Source organism: Piliocolobus tephrosceles, chromosome 7 (genome assembly GCF_002776525.5).
Source record: "Piliocolobus tephrosceles isolate RC106 chromosome 7, ASM277652v3, whole genome shotgun sequence".
Classification (NCBI taxonomy): Eukaryota; Metazoa; Chordata; class Mammalia; order Primates; family Cercopithecidae; genus Piliocolobus; species Piliocolobus tephrosceles.
The window spans coordinates 102,838,325-102,860,949 of record NC_045440.1 but is presented as its reverse complement, the minus strand read 5'-3'; the positions used below and the strand labels follow the sequence as shown (position 1 = coordinate 102,860,949).

The 22,625-nt window shown below is 36.6% G+C and overlaps 1 protein-coding gene across 1 annotated transcript in view; it reads right to left on the bottom strand.

Moving 5' to 3' along the window:
• Positions 1–1,494: 1,494 nt before the first annotated feature.
• The window catches only part of LOC111520891 (regulator of G-protein signaling 22), a 110,681-nt gene continuing 89,550 nt past the window's right edge, over positions 1,495–22,625 (bottom strand). The window contains 5 exon segments of the mRNA XM_031935957.1: positions 1,495–1,515; positions 1,517–1,633; positions 5,460–5,639; positions 10,941–11,102; positions 19,903–19,971. Coding sequence (XP_031791817.1) covers positions 1,495–1,515; positions 1,517–1,633; positions 5,460–5,639; positions 10,941–11,102; positions 19,903–19,971 — 549 coding nt within the window.

Genomic DNA, 22,625 nt, shown 5'->3' with positions numbered 1-22,625 from the left:
GGGAAGCAGAGGTTGCAATGAGCTGAGATTGCACCACTGCACTCCAGCCTGGGTGACACAGTGAGACTCCATTGCAAGAAATAAAATAAAATAAAAAGAATGAACATACTTTTTATGGCAGACTGAGCAGACTAATACAATATGATACCATTTATGTAAGTTAAAATACATAAAAAATAGTATTCTGTATTGTTTATGAAATCATCCATATGCATGAAACACTGTTTTTAAAAAGAGCTGGACAAATATATCCCAAACTTAATGATTGCTCCTAGGTATAGGGAGGGTTATAGAACTCAGGGCTGAGGTTACTAGATCTTACTCTATTTGCAATGTTTTATTTCTAATGGGAAAAAGAAAAATAAGGCAAAATGTTAAAAGTGTTTATTTTGGCCTACACAAATAAATGTGAGTGTTCATTATATTACTTTTGTGTCTTTTGGTGTCTTTTACATTTATTTTTAAAAATAAAATAGACATAAGCTTATAAATAAGATGAAACATGTTATTTGGGAGCAATTACCCCTTCTTAATTAAAACGGATAAATATAAAAAGAGAAAGAGAACAATGAATGAATGAATGAATGAATGAATAGATAGTAGACAAAGAGGGAAGCTGGCCAATTTGTGACTCATTTACACATTTCACAATGTATCATTCTGTAATTTTTTTTTTTTTTTTTAGACAGAATCTCCCTCTGTCACCCAGGCTGGAGTGCAGGGGCATAATCTTGGCTCACTGCAACCTCTGCCTCCCGAGTACAAGCAATTCTCCTGCCTCAGCCTTCCAAGTAGCTGGGGCTGCAGGCGCACGCTGCCACGCCCAGCTAATTTTTTTTTTTTTTTTTTTTTTGTATTTTAGTAGAGATGGGGTTTCACTGTGTTGCCCAGGCTGGTTGAGAACTTCTGAGCTCAGGTAATCTGCCCGCCTTGGCCTCCCAAAGTGCTGGGATTACAAGCGTGAGGCACCGTGCCCAGCCTATTCTGTAATTTTAACACTGAAAATGTTGCCCCTGCCAGTACATAATATTTGTTCATTCATTTCCTGATTTGTTCAATAAACAATTATTAATAATTAAGCATGTGCTGGACACTAGTGTAAGGGCTTATAAAACATGGATGAATAAGGCAGATACTATCACTGAGGATCTTAGTCCAATGAAGGTGACAGACGTAAAAACTTAATCACAGGACTATATAAAGCATGTTCTACAAGCGGGAGGAACGTTATTGCAGCGGATGCAAGTTGCTTGTGTTGCCACAGAAAGTCAAGGAAGCCTTCACTTAGAAGAGATGACATTTGAAATGAATTTACAGGAATTCCAAAAGTCTGAAGCTTCTGACTGAAGGTTTAAAATCCACTAATATCTGTATTCCATAACTTCTCTCTATATATCCCCAGACAAAATTATTCTATAATTTACACACATACCTTTTAAAAATCTGATAAAACCCAAAATGAGTCTTGTCTCACCTTTCCAGATTTTTCGTCTTCTAGGACTGCCAATTTTTTTTTCTGCTTATTATATTCTTGTCTTCTTTCTAAAACACTCATAATATTTTCATCTGTTAAATTCTTCCTAAACTCACAGAACTGAGGCCAGAATTTAAACAGGACCCCAAAAATTGTCATCTGTATAAAAAAAGTCTCAGATTACAATTTTATACAAATGTACCAATTTAAGCTATTCACCATAATAACAGATGAACTGTTCTATCTTTAATATATACCATGTTTGCTCCAACTTATTGTCTCCAGACATCTTGGTATAGTTTTGCTCAGCACATGCTTATCATCAATGGTTTTTATTACCAATGAGAAGTCTTTCTTTAAAAAAAAAAACATACACTAAATACACTTAAAAGTCACTTTATTCTTTATGTTTCCCTAACCAATTGATTGTATTAACAAAGAATCCATTAGGTCTTTTAAAATAAGAAATTTATGTTTTCTTTTAAAACATATACTAGTTGATCTGCCATACACTCTGCTGTTTTATGCAAGTATTCCAAATATCCAGTTCATCAAGGAAACTACCCCTTCCCTCTTTTCTTTCTTTTAGAGAAAGGAAATACCATTTTGCCTCTGGAAAAGCTCTTAAACAAAGCTGAAGATCTAAGAATAAATCTTGAGTAACTTTTAAATGATATAATCTCTTACTTTTATGTGAGAGCAAGAAAAGTAACATTTAAAAAGCAGAACGGTATCCTGGACAAATGCTTTCTATAAGGACACTTTAAGTGATTAATTGTGATATTTATAGAGATAAGAATAGTTGCTCTAATTCTCATGCCAAGTTTTTCCATTAGTTCCAGAGGTATACATTACTTCAAGAAGGTAGGACTTGCCACATAAGATCAAGTTCAACATCTTATTGCTAGGAATGGCCTTTACCTAATGCCCTGGAAAAAAATGAACCATCCCATTAGGCTCCAAGCCAACTCATAGGGGAAAAGAGGAATCTTCAAAAAGTAAATGCTGCAGTGATCAAGAGACCTGAAATGGCATATTTCATTACTCCTCTTTTCCATACATGAATGTTATTAGTAATACTAAAATTATTCGCTCCTTTTAAAATACAGTTTTGTTATTGAATTCTGTAGCCTCTTGGGAGTGTAAATGTAAAATCTAGAGATACTTTATTTGATGAAACGCAGGTTTTTAAGACACTTTCATTTACATTTACCTGCCATACACTTAATTAAGTAATCTCCTGTTCCAATGTTAAGGGATCATGGCAGTTTTTATTATGAACTGAAGCTTAAATACTCCTCCTCCTCTATTAGTCGTACTTCTCAGTTATCTTTCTAAAACCTGAGTCACTCCCAGTTCTTGAATATATATATTTCCATTTTGAAGGCTTTCTAGTAAAAGTCACCCAATTAGGACATAAAACCACTCTATTGTTAAAAGTTGCAATTGAGATTGTAGGTTAATATATATTGTTAATTAAAATTACCCTGTACCTTTGTAATCTTAAAAGATAACCAAATTCTGGATAAGAAAATGTTTTAATAAACATAGAGCTACTTTACTCACTGCCAGTAAATAAATAATGGCTTTAGTATGAGCAAAAGGGGCCAGCAAAAATTTGACTGGGTGATGCAAACTTTGAGGTTATTGATAGTGGGAGTGAGGGATAGACAGAGGCTACACTGATACCAATGCTAAAACTGTCAGCAGTTTTAAATTTACTATTCAGCCCTTCTGCTCAACTTTGCTCTCATTTCTAATTTGATCTTACTCCTTTCTGTCATGATATATTTCTTCTCACATCATTCATTTATGTGTCCAAAAAATGTCTCCTCTATGCCTGGCATTTGAACTGCAAAGATAAATAAGAACCATTCCCTGCCCTCAAAGAGGTTACAATATAATGGGAAAGTCTACATGAGAATAATCACTTTCAATTTGGTGTGATAAGTGTTGCGACAGGAGTGAAAACAACGAAGAAAAGATGATACTGCAAAAAACTCAGAAGAGAAAGCAGTAAGGGCCACTTATGAAACTATAATTATTTCAATTAGACTAGGGCAGAGATGGCAGGGAGTGGTAAAAGATGTAGCTAGAGAGATATCTAGGAGTATGGACTTCATTCTGAGGGCAGTGGGAAGTATCTGAAATATTTTTTAAATTATTATTTGTAGAGATAGGATCTCACTATATTGCCCAGGCTGGTCTTGAACTCCAGGCCTCAAGCAATCCTCCTGCCTTGGCTTCCCAAAGTGCTGGGATTACTTACAGATGTGAGCCAGTGTGCTTGACTGGAATTGAAATATTTTAAGCAGAGAAGTGACATGATCAGATACACATTAAAAAAGGATTGCTCTGTCTACCCTTAGTTGGATGGTTTGGTGAGAACCCAGAGGCAGGGAGTTTCTGTAATACATTATGAGTCATGTTGCAGATCTAAAATGAGGTAGGTGAGTGGAGGTGTGGACAGAATGACAGATAACGAGGAGACAACTAGGAAACTTTTAGGAATGGATTAGATATGGAGGTAAGGAAATGGAGAGGGAAGACATGGAGATGGCCAATCAGATCTGTGGCTTGTATCCTGGGGTAGACGGCAATGCCATTCTCTAAACTTCCTTGGGAAAAGAGGAATAACAACAGATTCAGTGGGATGAGGCCCCTAAATAAAGATTATTTATTTTCAGATGCTCTAATGTCCATATTTAAGATATATCTAGTAGGACTCCCTTTTAGAAAATCAGGTAGAAGTCATAGGCTAGAGGACTCCAATAAAATTATTTGGTTACAATCCTTGAAGAGTATATCAGAACTGACCGGTATTGGCAGCTCCAGACATTTACCGTCAGACTCAAGGCCTTTGATGTCAATGGATAAGTTCTGGCCTAGTTACTAGGAAACCCAGGCTAGGCTAAGCTATCTCTAAGATCTTTTCATTAACAGATGTTACCATTCTGACACCATGTTTTCAACATTTCTCTATAGCACGTCCTCAATCATTCCTCTATATTTCTGCCTATTTTAATGCATAATTTGGATTGTGAGTCCACTTTTGGTTCCTTGGATGACTTAGAACACAGCTGGCTCACAAATGAATGTAAGAATAATCGCCTTTTACCATGCTCAAGGGCAATAATACCCTAAATCTCTGTTTCATATCACTTCATTCATGACATGGCCTTCCCTATTACCCCTATTATAATTTATTTTTCTTAATCATTTTTTAGGAACAGCATCACTAAAAGGCTTTTTAAAATGCAAATAAATTATGTTCACCAAGTCACTGTTTTCTATTATTTATCTTAAAAAGAAGTAACTTGAGCAGGTTAACAGGCACAATTTTCCTTTCATGAGTTTGTATACTTTATGTTGGTAGAGTACTTAAATCTCCTCTCACTTATTTTACGAGCTTTGTGAATATTCTAATCTTTAAAAATACACAAATCTTGGGACACACCTATTTTACACATTTTTGTGGTAGCAGATATTTTAAAAGGAAATATGAATGTTGGAAAAGAAAGGAGGAATTAGCTGGAATTTAACAAGTTAAAAACAAAAATGGTAACCGTGGAAAGCCAAAAGGTAATATTTAATTTTATTTACTGTAAATGATCATGAAAAAAATTGCATTTAAGTTACTAGCTTTTTATATTTCAGTCACATATGCAAAGATTATTTAAATTAAATAGAATAAGTCCCAGTATTGGGAGGACTGGAACCTTGTCAAATATGAATAATGTACAAGCTTTAAAAGGATATTTATCTTTTTAATTTTTATTTACTTTTTTTTTTTTTTTTTTAAGAGACGGGGTTTTGCTATGTTGCCCAGGCTGGCAACTCCTGAGCTCAATTTGCCTGCCTCAGCCTCCCAAAGTGCTGGGATTACAGGCATGAGCCACCACGCCTGGCCCAAAAGGTTATCTATCTTTAAAAGGATTGTCAATCTATTTTAAAATATGCTTAGCCACATGCCCTGATCTCTTACCTGTGCCTCTCTAAATACATATGGTCCTAACTCCTTCCGGTGTTCAATAATCTTTTGGGCTTGCTCTACTGGAATGTCAATTTGTAAAGCTGGTGGAATACTGGAATTAATAAAGCAGTTGATAATAGTCGTAATCTTCTTCTGAATGACAGACTCATCACAATGAGAATGGCACAAGTCCTGATCAGAATAAGGAAAGATAGAATGGTATATAATTAATGAACTATTAGAACACTTAATAGAACTGTATCAATACATGTTTCAACTAATATATACATTTCAACTTTAGGTCAAGAAGGCAGTGATATATTTCAAGGCTGTCTTTAAAAAATTATAGATTTTCTTTCTCTTGGATTTGAGGAACCTAAGACTTTGATACATGTACATGACATAAATACAGATTTCATATAATCCTGATCACTTGTTCCTCTAGGCAAAGGAATGACATTAGTATCTACTTTGACTCATTTAACAACCATATAATGAGGGCCTGTTATATACTAGACACTGAGCTGAGGCCCTACCCTTTTAAGGTTCAATCTTCACTGGAGAAGTGTGAGAACACATTACTCCAATTCTGGATAGTTAATACATGTTATGATAGAGGTATACATAGTATCCTAGGAGAACACTGAGAATAGGCACCTAACTCTGCCTACAGGTGGATATAAAAGCTTTCCTGTCCAGTCCTGCTTCTACACCAAGGTGATTTAGGCTCAAAAAGGGTAGTGGGCATGCTGGTTGTCAACAGGTGTGCCATTCTATGTCTTTTATTATCCATGCTGTGTAGTTACCCTATCGCATTATTCTCTTTATAGATAACCTAAAATTAATGATCATACATTAAAATGTGCCATTTAAAAAATTGTCAACATTTATTTTAGACACAGGGGGTACATGTGCAAGTTAGTTACATGGGAATATTGCATGATGCTGAGGTTTGGGGTACTGATCCTGTCACTTAGGTAGTGAACGTAGTACCCAACAGGTAGGTTTTCAACCCACCCTCCCCTCACTACCCCTTCTAGTAGTCAGTGGTGTCTATTATTCCCATATTTATGTCCATGTGTGCCCAATGTTTAGCTCACACTTATAAGTGAGAACATGTGGTTTTTGGTTTTCTTTTCCTGCACTAATTCTCTTAGGATAATGGCCTCCAGCTCCACCCACACTGCTGCAAAGGATATGATTTCATTTTTTATGGCTATGTAGTATTCCATGGTGTATATGTACCACATGTTCTTTATCCAGTCTACTACTGATGGGCACCTGGGTTGATTGCATGTCTTTTCTACTGTGAATAGTGCAGTGATGAACATATATGTACATTTATCTTTTTGGCAGAATTATTTATTCTCCTTGGGGTATACATACAGTAATGGGATGGCTGAGTCAAATGGTAGCTGTGTTTCAATTTCTTTGAGAAATCTCCAGACTGCTTTTCACATGGCTGGACTAATTTACATTCCCACCAATAGTGTGTAAGTGCCCCCTTTTCTCTGCAGCCTCACCAAGCAGCTGTTGTTTTCTGACTGTTTAATAATAGCCATTCTCATTGGTGTGAGATGGTATCTCTCTGTGGTTTTGATTTGCATTTCTCTGATGATTAGTGATGCTGAGCATTTCTTCGTATGTTTCTTGATTGGTCATTTATACACCTTTTGAGAAGTATCTGTTCATGTCCTTTGCCCAAAATGAGCTAGTTTTAAAGTCACAGGTATAGGACTATCATTTTTTTTTTTTAATAAAGAGGTAATTTCTCTTGAATTATGGCATTTCTCTGTCAAAGACATTGTTTTCCAAATCATCAGAAAGCAAACAACTTGGAAACTTCTCACTTTAGGCCCAGAAATGAACCAACATTTATTAAGTACCCAGTATATGCTGGGCTATAGCTCTCCTATGGATATTATGAAAGAAATAAAAATTCTGATGTCTTTCATGTAAAACTTTATATATAATTTGGTGTAAGTGTGAAAAAAACTTAATATAATGTTACATTGTGACAATTAGCACTTCATACTCAATTTAGCATCACCTTACAATAAAGCCTATTTAGGTCAGGTGTAGTGGCTTATGCCTGTAATCCCAAGAATTTGGGAGGCCGAGGCGAGCACATGGCTTGAGCCCAGGAGTTGCAGACTATCCTGGGCAACATGGTGAAACTCTATCTCTATAAAAATATACATAATATTAGCTGGGTGTGGTGGTGCATGCCTGTAGTCCCAGCTACTGGGGAGGCTGAGGTGGGAGGATTACCTGAGCCCAGGGAGGTCGACACTGCAGTGGGCCATGATCACACCACTGCACTCTTACTCTGGGCAACAGAGTAAGATGGTGTCTCAAAAAAAAGAAAAAAAAAGAAAAAGCCTATTTTATGTTATTCAATTAGCCTTCTAACTATGGAATATAAGGCTCATGAAATAAAACAAATTTGTGAAGCTACACAATTATAATTTTGAGCATTTGGACATAATTACAACTGATTTTTTTTTTCTAATTGTTCTGCCCTGTTGTGCCATTAGCTTAGTTAACTCTCACCTATTATTAAGGTCTCAGTTTAAGCATACTTTCCTCTAGTAAGCTTTCTGTGACTCTCAGTCCAGGAGAGACGTCCATCTCAGGTACTCCCATAGCATACCGTGCTTCTTCCCTTGTTGCACTAATCACACTCTTATAATTGTCTTGTCTACCACTCATCTGTCCTTCCTCTGACATTGTAAGCTCTAACAGGGTAGACTGTTTTGATCACAGTTGTATCCTCAGGATTTGGCCTGGCCCTTGGTAGGTGCTTAATAAATATTTGTTGGATAAATAAATCCTTCCAGTCTTTTCTTTATAGACACAAACACACACACGCACACACTTTAGATTAAACCATACTGATTTTTAGTAGCTAGTTTTTAAAAAAGATCAATGAGCAGAACATCTTTTCCCATCATTGATTATTCTCCTAGAACATTTTTAATGGGTAGAGAATGTTCTACTATATAGATACATCATAATTTAGTAACCAATGTCCTTGTTGTACAACTGGTTCTTTCCAACTTTTCACAATCCAGAGAAATGTTTGACTAAGATTGCTCCAGCCATCTCTTTGTATATTACCACAATCAATACTGAGAAGCAGCACAGCTTAGTGGTTAAGGGCATGGGCTTTAGCAATAGAATGACCTGATTCAAAGTCTAGCTCTACCAGTTAATTAGCTGTGTGATGTCGGGAATTTCTTAGCCTTTCTGTGCATTAGTTTCATCTGTGACCTCATGGGATTCTTGTGAAGAATAAATTCATTATTACATGAAAAGCATTAAGACAATATCTGGCACATAGTAAACACTTAATAAGAGTAAGCCTTATAAGAGTTAGCTTGGTTAGACTTTATCAAGTGGAATAAACGCCTTCCAGCTGGCAAAATCCCTCACAGCCCAATGCAAGTATCATCACTCTTGCTGAGACTTCACTGATCTATTGTCCCCCGACCTCATCATTCTCTCCTCTGCCCTAAAACTATACCTAGTCAGAACAAGGATAAGAGTCAACATTACTTCCTAATATTTGTTCTCATGGATGTTTTCCTGCCTGAAAGAGGGCAGTGTGTTGTATTCACCTTTTTATGCCTACAATCTAGCATAATGCCTGGCACATTCGATACTTAGTAAATGTTTGTTATATAAACAAATTTACTCCGATAGCTTGCTTTTTAATAGCTACCTAGTATTGTAAGTCTCTCATGCTATATTGTAGAAAAGACATTAAAATGGAGACCAAAATTTAAATGGAGGCCTTAAAGGAGAAAGTCATAAAACTAAGGGTTCACTGTGTATAAGTCTATAGCTGGTTTTTTAAAATACCTATTTTACAAAGTTTATCTCATTACCTCTTGTCCTAGCAGGGTTAGGCTTGTTCATATTTACATTAGGTTAAAGATAGTTCTGCCCACCCATAAGAAAAAATTACCTATTGAGGAAAACACATTCTACCTCCTTTCTAATTCCCAAAAAAGTTATTTTAATATTGCTCATGTGAAAGACTGTGAAAAAGCTTCTCTCAAAAATTTTTTTTACCAGCCTGGGCATCACAGGGAGACCCCATCTCTACAAAAAAATTCAAAATTAGCCAGGCATGGTGGTGCATGCCTGTACTCCCAGCTACTTGGGGGGCTGAGGTGGGAAGATCACTTGAGCCCAGGAGGTCAAGGCTGCAGTGAGCTGTCATTGTGCTACTGTACTCCAGTCTGGGCAACAAAGTGAGACCCTGTCTCAAAAATTTTGTTTTTTAATGTTACAGTCTCAGCTGAGAATAGTACAAAAACTGTTGATAACAGAAAAGGGTAGAAAACAGTTTTACTGTATGTTGAAAAAACTTAGAAATAAACTTTATTGAGCAACTACTAACTATATGTTAAGCAACTGTATTAGTGTCAGATAGTACATAGTACATAGGCCATTTGAAAGCATTATACTCCTAAATTGTTAATTTTTATTCCCCATGTTTACAATGGGATGGAATAGACTGCTTGCAAGGAAATGAGCCTGCTACCTCTGGGAGCATTTAAGCAAAGACTAAAATACCTTTCAGTATTTCTAGACATTTCTTTATTCAAGTCTAGACAACACAACAGGGAAAGTTCCTTCCTCCTCTTCAATGTGAAGATTATGTATGATTACACTCAACACTTAACCCTGAAAATAAACTGCCTTTGTACCTAACCATTTCTCTTTTACTTATTTTGTTAAGAATTTGGCTGTTCTTTTTCATCTCTAATTCTTTCTAATTCCTTTCTCTTCTCTATTGGTTTATTTATCCATAATCCAGTATCTTTGATTACTATTACTGTAAATATGGCTGGAGGGATTCTTACAAAGAGATTTTAGTTGTATGGATACACCAAATATAGATACTGTTAGGAAAAAATATGTACAATACATTTAGAGATGATTGATGTGTAGAAATATAGTTAAAACTCTCTTCAGGAAGGTTCTCATTAAATCATATGTACGTTAATATCTGGAAAAAACCTAATACAGGTTGAGCATCCCTTACCTAAAATGCTTGGGACCAGAAGTGTTTTAGATTTTGGATTCATTTTTAGTTTTGGAATATTTGTATTATACCTACTGGTTGAGCATTCCAAATCCAAAAATAAAAAATCTGAAATACTCCAAGGAGCATTTACTTTAAGTATCATGTTGGCACTCAAAAAGTTTCAGATTTTGGAGCATTTCAGGTTTCAGATTTTCAGACTTGGAATGCCCAACCTGTATTATCATTCCAGGGCTCACTCTTATTCTTCACTGTATAATAATAAATGTATCTAGAGATTAGACATAAACATCTCAATATTTATATACTGGTAGGAAAAAGATGGCAAAATTAGGATATCTTATACAAATCTTGTGCATAAAGTTAGTTGAAAATCTGACATTTTAATGCATTTCCTCCTCAAAACAGGTGGTTTTCTCCAGCTCCCAATACAATACCTTATATTTTTGTACTTCTTGCCAAAAGAGTAAACCATTTTCCAATAAATCTCCTTTTAGAGCCACAAAACGTTGAAATTGTCTTGAAGTAACTGGATTCAATAATGCTTTGCGAAAAGCAATGATTTCACAAGATGAAGAGATCCACTTACTCTCCACAGGCTGTCCAAAACAGAGAATATAGGAAATTGGCTCATTAATTAGGCTAACAATTACCAACTTCTATCTCCTGTAATTTTGCCTGTCGAAATGTGTGGCATGGGTACAATATTTTCCCCTGTTCCTTTCTCTTTTGTCTCCTTTATATTTTTATGGCTTCATTTTTAGGAGGTAGAGTGAAAAAGAAATGACTAGATGATTTAGACCATATGACTACATTGTTTAAAAATGTTAACAGTTATTACAGCTTGAGATTATGGTGAAAAACTACTTTTTAGTACATTGTATGAGTTCTGTGCTTAAACAGAACAAAGTAATCATAATGTTATGATTATATGTTATTACATTATTTATTTTATTGCATATGTTATATATTAATATATAATTCTCTTGCTTTTTAAAAAGTAAAAGTAGTTAACATTTATTTTTCATTTTTAAGAAAAAATTATCAATTGATTCTATAAGTTAAATAATTTACTATAGCGCTTCACTATAATTTTATCCTGAAAATATTATATTTTTAGACGAGACATCTTTTTATTATGTTAATAATGACTAAAAATAATGATAACAAATAATGATTATTAATAAATTATTTTATTAAAATTCCTTTGACTGACTGTTTACTTTACATAACATGAAAGCCAGAAGCACCCATGGCATTTTAGTAACACCTAAAGGTATTTTTATCAACATTTATTATATATCTTTACAATTTGGAAATATAAAATATCTACTTATTTTATTTTACCCATTTAAAATCACATATTCAACCCCATTTAGCCTTTCAGATTGAAAACATAAGAAATCGATTTTATTGAATTCACTAAATAGATTTTAATATTTAAGTTCCCCAAAGTTGATTTTTAGCTTACAATCATGCAAGGAAGTATCATTCCAAAGACAACAGTTTAGATGGATTTAGCAACACATAAAATAAATTCCTTGAAACAAATAATATGTGACCATCAATTTAAGTGTTTAGAGAGTTACATTTTTTTAAAAGTGCCATGGTAACACAAAGGAAGGAGTAACTAATTCTGCCTGGAGGTGTAAAACCTTTACAGAGAAGGGCCTTGAGGATGACATCTGAGTTGGAAACTGAAAAGTGAAGGCAACTCCAGGCAGTCTAGATGAATGGTGGTGCCATTAACCCAGATAAAGTGAATAGAAGTGAATAGATGTCACTATTTTAGTGAGACATATGTCACGTTCTCTGGACAAAAAGTTAAGACCCCCACCATATGGCCCATATTAAAATTATAGCCCTACAAATAGGAACAGCTATGTATTAGACTGTGATGTTTATTTAAAATCCACTCAGCAAATAATATTTTAAGATCTGCTTAAGATACTAAAACTTAGAAATTTAACTAAAACCTGTAATTTAAACAAAGTAATAAAATATACGTAATAAATAATTATATACAAATAATTCCATTCCATGTAATATTTCAATCAAAACTATAGCAAAAAACAAACATTAAAAAAGTTTATTTCTTTTCAAGAGGAAAATACACAAAAGAACATACTAACAGATACATACATTCCTCTAATATTCAAATAAACATCCATTTTTGTTAGTTAGCAGAGGGTCACCTAGGTCTAGTTGGACATTTTATTAGGACCTGCAGAAGGATAAGTACACATAAACTTGTAAGTTCAAAAGGAAGACTATGTTTATCATGCATGTTACAAAGCAAAATAGGCCATTTCTAGCCAGGTATTATATTGTAGTGGTTTTAAGTCATCAAAATGATAGTTATCTTAATTCTTTTAAAGCTAAAATTCTATCTTTCTGCTTTTAATATTTTTATTTCTATTTCAATTTGATTTGATTTTTTATGTGTGCTCCTGCTCGGCAAAGTGCCCTTGTGAGGATGCCTGAGAGCAGTGTACAGTTATGATTAAAACGCAGTTCTAAATAGAAGGGATAATGTACCAGGCGTGATGGCTCATGCCTGTAATCCTAGCAGTTTGGAAGGCCAAGATGGGCAGATTGCCTGAGCTCAGGGGTTCAAAACCAGCCTGGGCAACACGATAAAAACCCGTGTACACTACAAATGCAAAAAATAAGCCAGGTGTGGTGATGCGTGCCTGTAATCCCAACTACTGGGGAGGCTGAGGCATGAGACTTGCTTGAACCTGGGAGGCAGAGGTTGCAGTGAGCTGAGATTGTGCCACTTTATTCCAACCTGGGAGACAGAGCAAGACTCTGTCAATCGATAGATAGATAGATAGATAGATAGATAGATAGATAGATAGATAGACAGGCAGATAAATGAAAGTCACAATGTAAGACAATTTAACCTGCTGATTCTGCTGCATGCTGCTCATTTTTTGTGTAATTCACTCTCAATAATAAACTATCACATGTTGGAAGGCACAGCTTGTCTCAGTAAATCCATGACATGCAGAATAAAGAAAAATACATACTTAAGGCAATCACACACTTCTAAGGTTAAGCAGGTCAAGGATCTCTTTAAGAATAGAGCTCCTTATTCAGGAGGTGAACACAGGAGGATCACTTGAGCCCAGGAGTTAGATGTGATAACGAGCTATGATCATACTATTGCACTCCGGCCTGGGCAACACAGCAAGACCCAAATAATATTAATAATAAGTTTTTTAAAAAGAACAGAGCTCTGAATTCCAAGGGCCGATGGGAAGCCTGTAGCAGGGGACTCTGGCCTTGTGGAGGAACCCTGTTTCCCTTTCATTCCCCTGCCTTTTCACCCAGTAAAACCCAGCTTTATTCACCCTTTAAACCGTCTCCAAGCCTAAATTTTCCTGGCTGAGGGACGGACAAGAACCCAGTCTTTAGCTGAACGAAGGAAAAGTCCTGCAACATTCTTGGCATACAACCTGGGGGCTCTTGAAGAGATGTATCAGAATTCCACAATGCATCTGGTTCTTGGGCAAGTCACTGAAATGTGGGTCAGATGTTGAAAGCTGCTGTACTACGATGTGAAAATTAAGCCCACTGTAGCTCAACAAGGCCTACTGCCTCTAGACTCCACCTCTGTAGGCAGGGCATAACTGAACAAAAGGCAGGAGACAATTTCTGCAGACTTAAACGTTTGAAGAGAGCAGTGGTTCTTCCAGCACAGCATTTGATCTCTGAGAATGGACAGATTGTCTCCTCAAGTGGGTCCCTGACCCCTGTGTAGCCTAACTGGGAGGTGTCTACGTGGTATGGGCCAACAAATACCTCATATAGGCGGCTGCCCCCTCTGGGACGAAGCTTCCAGAGGAAGGATCAGGCAGCAATATTTGCTGTTCTGCAATATTTGCTCTTCTGCAGCCTCTGCTGGTGATACCCAGGCAAACAGGGTCTGGAGTGGAACTCCAACAAACTACAACAGACCTGCAGCTGAGGGACCTGACTGTTAGAAGGAAAACTAACAAGCAGAAAGGAACAGCATTAACATCAACAAAAAGGACATCCACACCAAAACCCCATCTGTAGGTCACCATCATCAAAGACCAAAGGTAGATAAAACCACAAAGATAGGGAGAAACCAGAGCGGAAAAGCTGAAAATTCTAAAAATCAGAGCATCTCTTCTCCTCCAAAGGATTACAGCTCCTCATCAGCAACAGAACAAACCAGGATGGAGAATGACTTTGACAAGCTGACAGAAGTAGGCTTCAGAAGGTCAGTAATAACAGATTTCTCTGAGCTAAAGGAGGATGTTGGAACCCATCACAAGGAAGGTAAAAACCTTGAAAAAAGATTAGACGAATGGCCAACTAGAATAAACAGTGTAGAGAAGACCTTAAATGACCTGATGGAGCTGAAAACCATGGCATGAGAACTTCGTGATGCATGCACAAGTTTCAATAGTGAATTCAATCAAGTGGAAGAAAGGGTATCTGTGATTGAAGATCAAATTAATGAAATAAAGCGAGAAGACAAGATTAGAGAAAAAAGAGTAAAAAGAAATGAACAAAGCCTCTAAGAAATATGGGACTATGTGAAAAGAGCAAATCTACATTTGATTGGTGTACTTGAAAGTGATGGGGAGAATGGAACCAAGTTGGAAAACACTCTTCAGGATATTATCCAGGAGAACTCCCCCAACCTAGAAAGGCAGGCCAACATTCAAATTCAGGAAATACAGAGAACACCACAAAGATAGTCCTCGAGAAGAGCAACCCCAAGACATAATTGTCAGATTTGCCAAGATTGAAATGAAGGAAAAAAAGTGTTAAGGGCAGCCAGAGAGAAAGGTCGAGTTACCCACAAAGGGAAGCCCATCAGACTAACAGCAGATCTCTTAGAAGAAACCCTACAAGCCAGAAGAGAGTGGAGGCCAATATTCAACATTCTTAAAGAAAAGAATTTTCAACCCAGAATTTCATATCCAGCCAAACTAAGCTTCATAAGTGAAGGAGAAATAAAATCCTTTACAGACAAGCAAATGCTGAGAGATTTTGTCACCACCAGGCCTGCCTGACAAGAGCTCCTGAAGGAAGCACTAAACATGGAAAGAAACAACCGGTACCAGCCACCATGAAAACATGCCAAATAGTAAAGACCACTGATGCTATGAAGAAACTGCATCAATTAATGGGCAAAATAACCAGTGAACATCATAATGACAGGATCAACTTCACACATAACAATATTAACCTTAAATGTAAATGGGCTAAATGCCCCCAGAAAAAGACACAAACTGGCAAATTGGATAAAGAGTCAAGATCCATCAGTGTGCTGTATTCAGGAGACCCATCTCATGTGCAAAGACGCACAAAGGCTCAAAATAAAGGGATGGAGGAAGATCTATCAAGCAAATGGAAAGCAAAAAAAGTAGGGGTCGCAATCGTAGTCTCTGATAAAACAGACTTTAAACCATCAAAGATCAAAAGAGACAAAGAAGGTCATTACATAATGGTAAAGGGATCAATTTAACAAGAAGAGCTAACTATCCTAAATATATATGCACCCAACACAGGAGCACCCAGATTCATAAAGTAAGTCCTTAGAGACCTACAAAGAGACTTAGACTCCCACACAATAATAATGGGAGACTTTAACACCCCACTATCAATATTAGAGAGATCAATGAGACAGAAGGTTAGCAAGGATATCCAGGACCAGAACTCAGCTCTGCAACAACCAGACCTAATAGACATCTACAGAACTCTTTGCCCCAAATCAACGGAATATACATTATTCTCAGCACCACATCACACTTATTCTAAAACTGACCACCTAATTGGAAGTAAAGCACTCCTCAGCAAATGTAGAAGAACAGAAATCACAACAAACTGTCTCTCAGATCACAATGCAATCAAACTAGAACTCAGGATTAAGAAACTCACTCAAAACCACACAACTACATGGAAACTGAACAACTTGCTCCTGAATGACTACTGGGTAAATAATGAAATGAAGGCAGAATAAAGATGTTCTTTGAAACCAATAAGAATAAAGACACAATGTACCAGAATCTCTGGGACACATTTAAAGCAGTATGTAGAGGGAAATTTATAGTACTAAATGCCCACAAGAGAAACCAGGAAAGATCTAAAACTGACACCTAACATCACAATTAAAAGAACTAGAGAAGCACGAGCAAACAAATTCAAAAGCTACCAGAAGGCAAGAAACAACTAAGATCAGAGCAGAACTGAAAGAGATAGAGACAGAAAAAACCCTTCAAAAAAATCAATGAATCCAGGAGCTAGTTTTTTGAAAAGATCAACAAAATTGATAGACTGCTAACAAGACTAATAAAGAAAAGAGAGAAGAATCAGATGCAATAAAAATGATAAAGGGGATATCACCACCAATCCCACAGAAATACAAACCACCACGAGAGAACTCTATAAACACCTCTGTGCAAATGAACTAGGAAACCTAGAAGAAATGGATAAATTCCTGGACACATACACTCTCTCAAGACTAAACCAGGAAGAAGTTAAATCCCTGAACAGACCAATAACAGGCTCTGAAATTGAGGCAATAATTAATAGCCTACCAACCAAAAAAAGTCCAGGACCAGACGGATTCACAGCCGAATTCTACCAGAGGTACAAAGAGGAGTTGTACCATTCCTTCTGAAACTATTCCAATCAATAGAAAAAGAGGGAATCCTCCCTAACCCATTTCATGAGGCCAACATCATCCTGATACCAAAGCCTGGCAGAGACACAACAAAAAAAGAGAATTTTAGACCAATATCCCTGATGAACATCAATGCAAAAACCCTCAATAAATTACTGGCAAATCAAATCTAATAGCACATCAAAAAGCTTATCTACCATGAACAAGTCTGCTTCATACATGGGATGCAAGACTGGTTCAACATATGCAAATCAATAAACATAATCCATCATATAAACAGAATGAATGACAAAAAACAGATGATTATCTCAATAGATGCAGAAAAGGCCTTCAACAAAATCCAACAGCTTTTCATGCTAAAAACTCTCAGTAAACTAGTTATTGATGGAATGTATCTCAAAATAATAAGAGCTATTTATGACAAACCCACAGCCAATATCATACTGAATGGGCAAAAACTGGAAGCATTCCCTTTGAAAACCGGCACAAGAAAAGGATGCCCTCTCTCACCACTCCTATTCAACTAGTGTTAGAAGTTCTGGCTAGGGCAATCAGGCAAGAGAAAGAAATAAAGGGTATTCAATCAGCAAATGAGGAAGTCAAATTGTCCTTGTTTGCAGATGACATGATTGTGTATTTAGAAAACCCCATCGTCTCAGCCCAAAATCTCCTTAAGCTGATAAGCAACTTCAGCAAAGTCTAAGGATACAAAATCAAGGTGCAAAAATCACAAGTATTCCTATACAATATTAACAGACAGAGTACCAAATCATGAGTGAATTCCCATTCACAATTGCTACACAGAGAATAAAATACCTATGAATCCAACTTACAAGGGATCTGAAGGACCTCTTAAAGCAGAACTACAAACCACTGCTAAACGAAATAAAAGAGGACACAAACAAATGGAAGAATATTCCATGCTCATGGATAGGAAGAATCAATATCGTGAAAATGGCCATACTGCACAAAGTACTCTGTAGATTCAATGCCATCCCCATCAAGCTACCAATGACTTTCTTCACAGAATTAGAAAAAAACTACTTTAAAGTTCATATGGAACCAAAAAAGAGCCCATATTGCCAAGACAATCCTAAGCCAAAAGAACAAAGTTGGAGGCATCACACTACCTGACTTCAAACTATACTACAAGGCTACAGTAACCAAAACAGCATGGTACTGGTACCAAAAAAGATATATAGACCAATGGAACAGAACAGAGCGCTCAGAAATAACACCACACATCTACAACCATCTGATCTTTGACAAACCTGACAAAAACAAGAAATGAAGAAAGGATTCCCTATTTAATAAATGGTGCTGGGAAAACTGGCTAGCCATATGTAAAAAGCTGAAACTGAATCCCCTCCTTATACCTTATACAAAAATTAATTCAAGATGGATTCAAGACTTAAATGTTAGACCTAAAACCATGTAAATGCTAGAATAAAACATATGCAATACCATTCAGGACATAGGCATGGGCAAGGACTTGATGACTAAAATACCAAAAGCAATGGTAATGAAAGTCAAAATAGACAAATGGGATCTAATTAAACTAAAGAGCTTCTGCACGGCAAAAGAAACTACCATCAGAGTGAATAGGCAACCTACAGAATGGGAGAAAATTTTTGCAATCTGTCCATCTGACAAAGGTTAATATCCAGAATCTACAAGAGCTCAAACAAATTTACAAAAAAAAAAAAAAAAAAAAAACATCAAAAAGTGGGCAAAGGATATGAACAGACACTTCTCAAAAGAAGACATTTATGCAGGCAACAGACACATGAAAAAAATGCTCATCATCACTGGTCATCAGAGAAATGCAAATCAAAACCATAATGAGATACCATCTCACGCCAGTTAGAATGGCAATCATTAAAAAGTCAGGAAACAACAGATGCTGGAGAGGATGTGGAGAAATAGGAACATTTTTACACTGTTGGTGAGAGTGTAAATTGGTTAGACCACTGTGGAAGACAGTGTGGTGATTGCTCAAGGATCTAGAACTAGAAATACCATTTGACCCAGTCATCCCATTACTGGGTATATACCCAAAGGATTATAAATCATGCTGCTATAAAGACACATGCACACGTATATTTATTGTGGCACCCTGCGCAACAGCAAAGACTTGGAACCAACCCAAATGTTCATCAATGATAGACTGGATCAAGAAAATGTGGCACATATACACCATGGAATACTATGCAGCCATAAAAAAGGATGAGTTCATGTCCTTTGCAGGGACATGGATGAAGCTGGAAACCATCATTCTCAACAGACTATCACAAGGACAGAAAACCAAACACTGCATGTTCTCACTCATAGGTAGGAATTGAACAATGCAATCACTTTGACACAGAGAGGGGAACATCACACACTGGGGCCTGTTGGGGAGTGGGAGGCTGGGGGAGGAGTAGCATTAGGAGAAATAACTAATGTAAATGATGAGTTGATGGGGACAGCAAACCAACATGGTACCTCAAACCTGCACATTGTGCACATGTACCCTACAACTTAAAGTATATATAAAAAAAAGAACAGAGTTCTGATTGAGTCACATTTTCCTCCAAATTTCATTCACCTATTAAAAACAGTATCAGTGCTCAGTTGTCAGTTTAGGAAACAGTATGTCTTCAGCGAGGATTTTTGAAGAAGAAGGGGAAAGAAAAACAATACTTTGACAGAGCAAAACTTACAAGAGGAAAAATATAAGAAACATTACTTGCCTTCCAGATCCCGATTTTCTTTTCAGGTTTCTGTAGTAAGAGCTCTTCTGCTATGTCTTTCATCTGTACCTGAAAGCAAAACCAATTTTTTTATCCCAGTAATTCAGACTAAAGGTTTGAAATCATTTACTAATTAAGTAGCTTAAAAAATGAGATAAAGGTTAACTTGGATAAGAGATAGTGAAGTTTAGGAGAAAGAGGATAAAACTTAAAACTGGAAGCCCTGTGGTCAGATACCAAATTTTTCTGAGCACTGTATTCTCATCTGTAAAACAGATAACAATAGCCAATTGTTATCGCCCCAAATGATGATAGTTTCACTTGAGCTCACATGAAAACTGAAGCTGGAAAGACAGTTATAACTTCTCAGACTTTTTAGCTATTTTCTAGCCATATACTTTCACAACTAATTTTAAAAGAGTACTAAAAGTTACTTAACACGGAAATATAGTAGATATTTCTTGGGGTTATTGTCTATTCATATTATTTCCCCCTTCTTGGAAACCACTCATAACAAATCTGTGCTGTTGACTCTATCTCCCTGTCCATAGCAGATAGATCCAGAAGCAGATCTAGAGAGATAAGGACTAGAATCACTGGGGCTAAGTCTTTTTGACAGACAGAGCCAGGAGAAAAGATCTGAGAATTATTGCTGGGTTCCTACGGCTGTTCTGGCCTAGATCTTTTCTAAAGCTTGGGCGTCAACTCTTAAGTGTGTGAGATGTCCCAGCACCATTTTAGAATAAATCGTCACCCCTCCTTTTTGTCTTTGGTTCAAGGTTTTCAAAATCAGTTTATTTTTCTGGCCACCCAAAGAATGCTAAGTCAAGAAATTACTATGCATTACAATAAAATTACAGCGATAAACATAATGAGGAAATGCGGTAAATAATATTAGCAAGCCAGATGTCCTTTTACTTGGCTTTGGATAGAGAATTGGAGTTAGCCTGAAGAAAGAGAATGAGGAGATTTGAGTTTTCCCAAAGCTTATTTCCAGAAACATTTTGCCTAAAGTCAATCCTTCTTCTTCATACTATAAATTCTGTCTTCCCAACTGTACTGTGTTTTCCGTAAGTTGCTCAGCTAAAGTGACTAAGGGTATTTCCAAATAAGTAGGCCACAAAGTGTTTGAGAAACTGAATATAGAAGGAAGCTTTTCGGTTCTTCCTGATTAGTATTAATGGCACGTGGCTTTGCATACTAAAGTCCAAAATTACGTGTTTTCTGACCTCTGTGTTATTTTTATAAAGATCAAGTTTGCCTGAAACCTAAAAACAAGGTATGCTAATGACATTTTAAATTATCAAAGAAATACTTCTTATAAAATAAAAACAAGACAAAGCAAAGACAAACCCACTTTACAAAATAAAAAGTAAAAATCCTCACTCCCCAAACCCATTCCCAGGAGGCATAGATATTTTTCTGTCATAAGCATAAATGGATGGATGGATGGATAGATACGCATAGACAGAGATGTAAGTAATCGTAATGGGATTATCTTCTATATATTGTTCTGCATCCTCCTTGTTTTGTTCAATAAATGACATCTTTCATATAGTACATGTGGAAATCTCATATCTCATTTGGTAAGGAAATCTGCATATTTTTCCATCGTACAGAATTATCATAACTCATCTAATTCTTCCCCCATTTGATACTGCAATGAATATCCTTGTATAACCTTGTCCATTTGTGTGAGGACTTAATAATATTAAAAATAACAACTATATTAATAGATAAGATTTGAGTGTTTGCCATGTGCCAGGCACAATTCTAAGACACTAAGCACATGTTAATTTCACTTCATTTTTCAGAGCAACCTCACTAAGTAATTACTATGACCAACTCGATTTTTCAAATGAGGAAACAATTTATGAAAGTTAAAGGTGGTACAACTAATATGTGGCAGTGTTGAGATTAAAACTTGGCAGTCAGAGCTGGGCACTGTGACACTTGCCTATGGTCCCAGCAATTCAGAGACTGAGGCAGGAAGATTGATTGAGCCCCAGTGGTTCAAAGCTGTAGTGCACCATGATTGTGCCTGTGAATAGCCACTGTACTCTAGTTTGGACACTGAGACAACAGGGTGACCCCTGACTCTCAAACGAAAAACCAAAAACTTGGGAAATTTGACTCCATGCTTCTTTTTAAAAATTTATTATTATTATTGTTATTTTAGAGACAAGGTTTCACTCTGTCACCCAGGCTAGAGTGCACTGATGTGATCATAGCTCACTGTAGCCTTGATCTCCTAGACTCAAGCAATCCTCCTGCTTCAGCCTTCCAAATAGCTGGGACTACAGGTGCATGCCACCACACGTGGCTGACTCCATACTTCAAACCACTCTCAACAGGAGTACAATGACTAAGGTCTGGCATAGCATCTCACACCTGTAATCCCAGCACTTTGGGAGGCCAAGGCAGGAGGACTGCTCGAGCCTAGGAGTTTGAGACCAGCCTGGGCACATAGCAAAACTCCATCTCTTCCAAAAAAAAAAAAAAAAATGTTTTTTAATTAGCTAGGCATGGTAAAGCATGCCTGTAGTCTCAGCTACTTGGAAGACTGAGGTGGGAGTATTGCTTGAGCACAGGAGTCCAAGGCTGCAGTGAGCTAGGATCACACTGCTGTACTTCAGACTGGGTGACAGAGAGAACCCATTCCTTAAAAAAAAAAAAAAATACAATGGCTGGGTCTCCAGGTATGCACATTTGAAGTTTTGAGA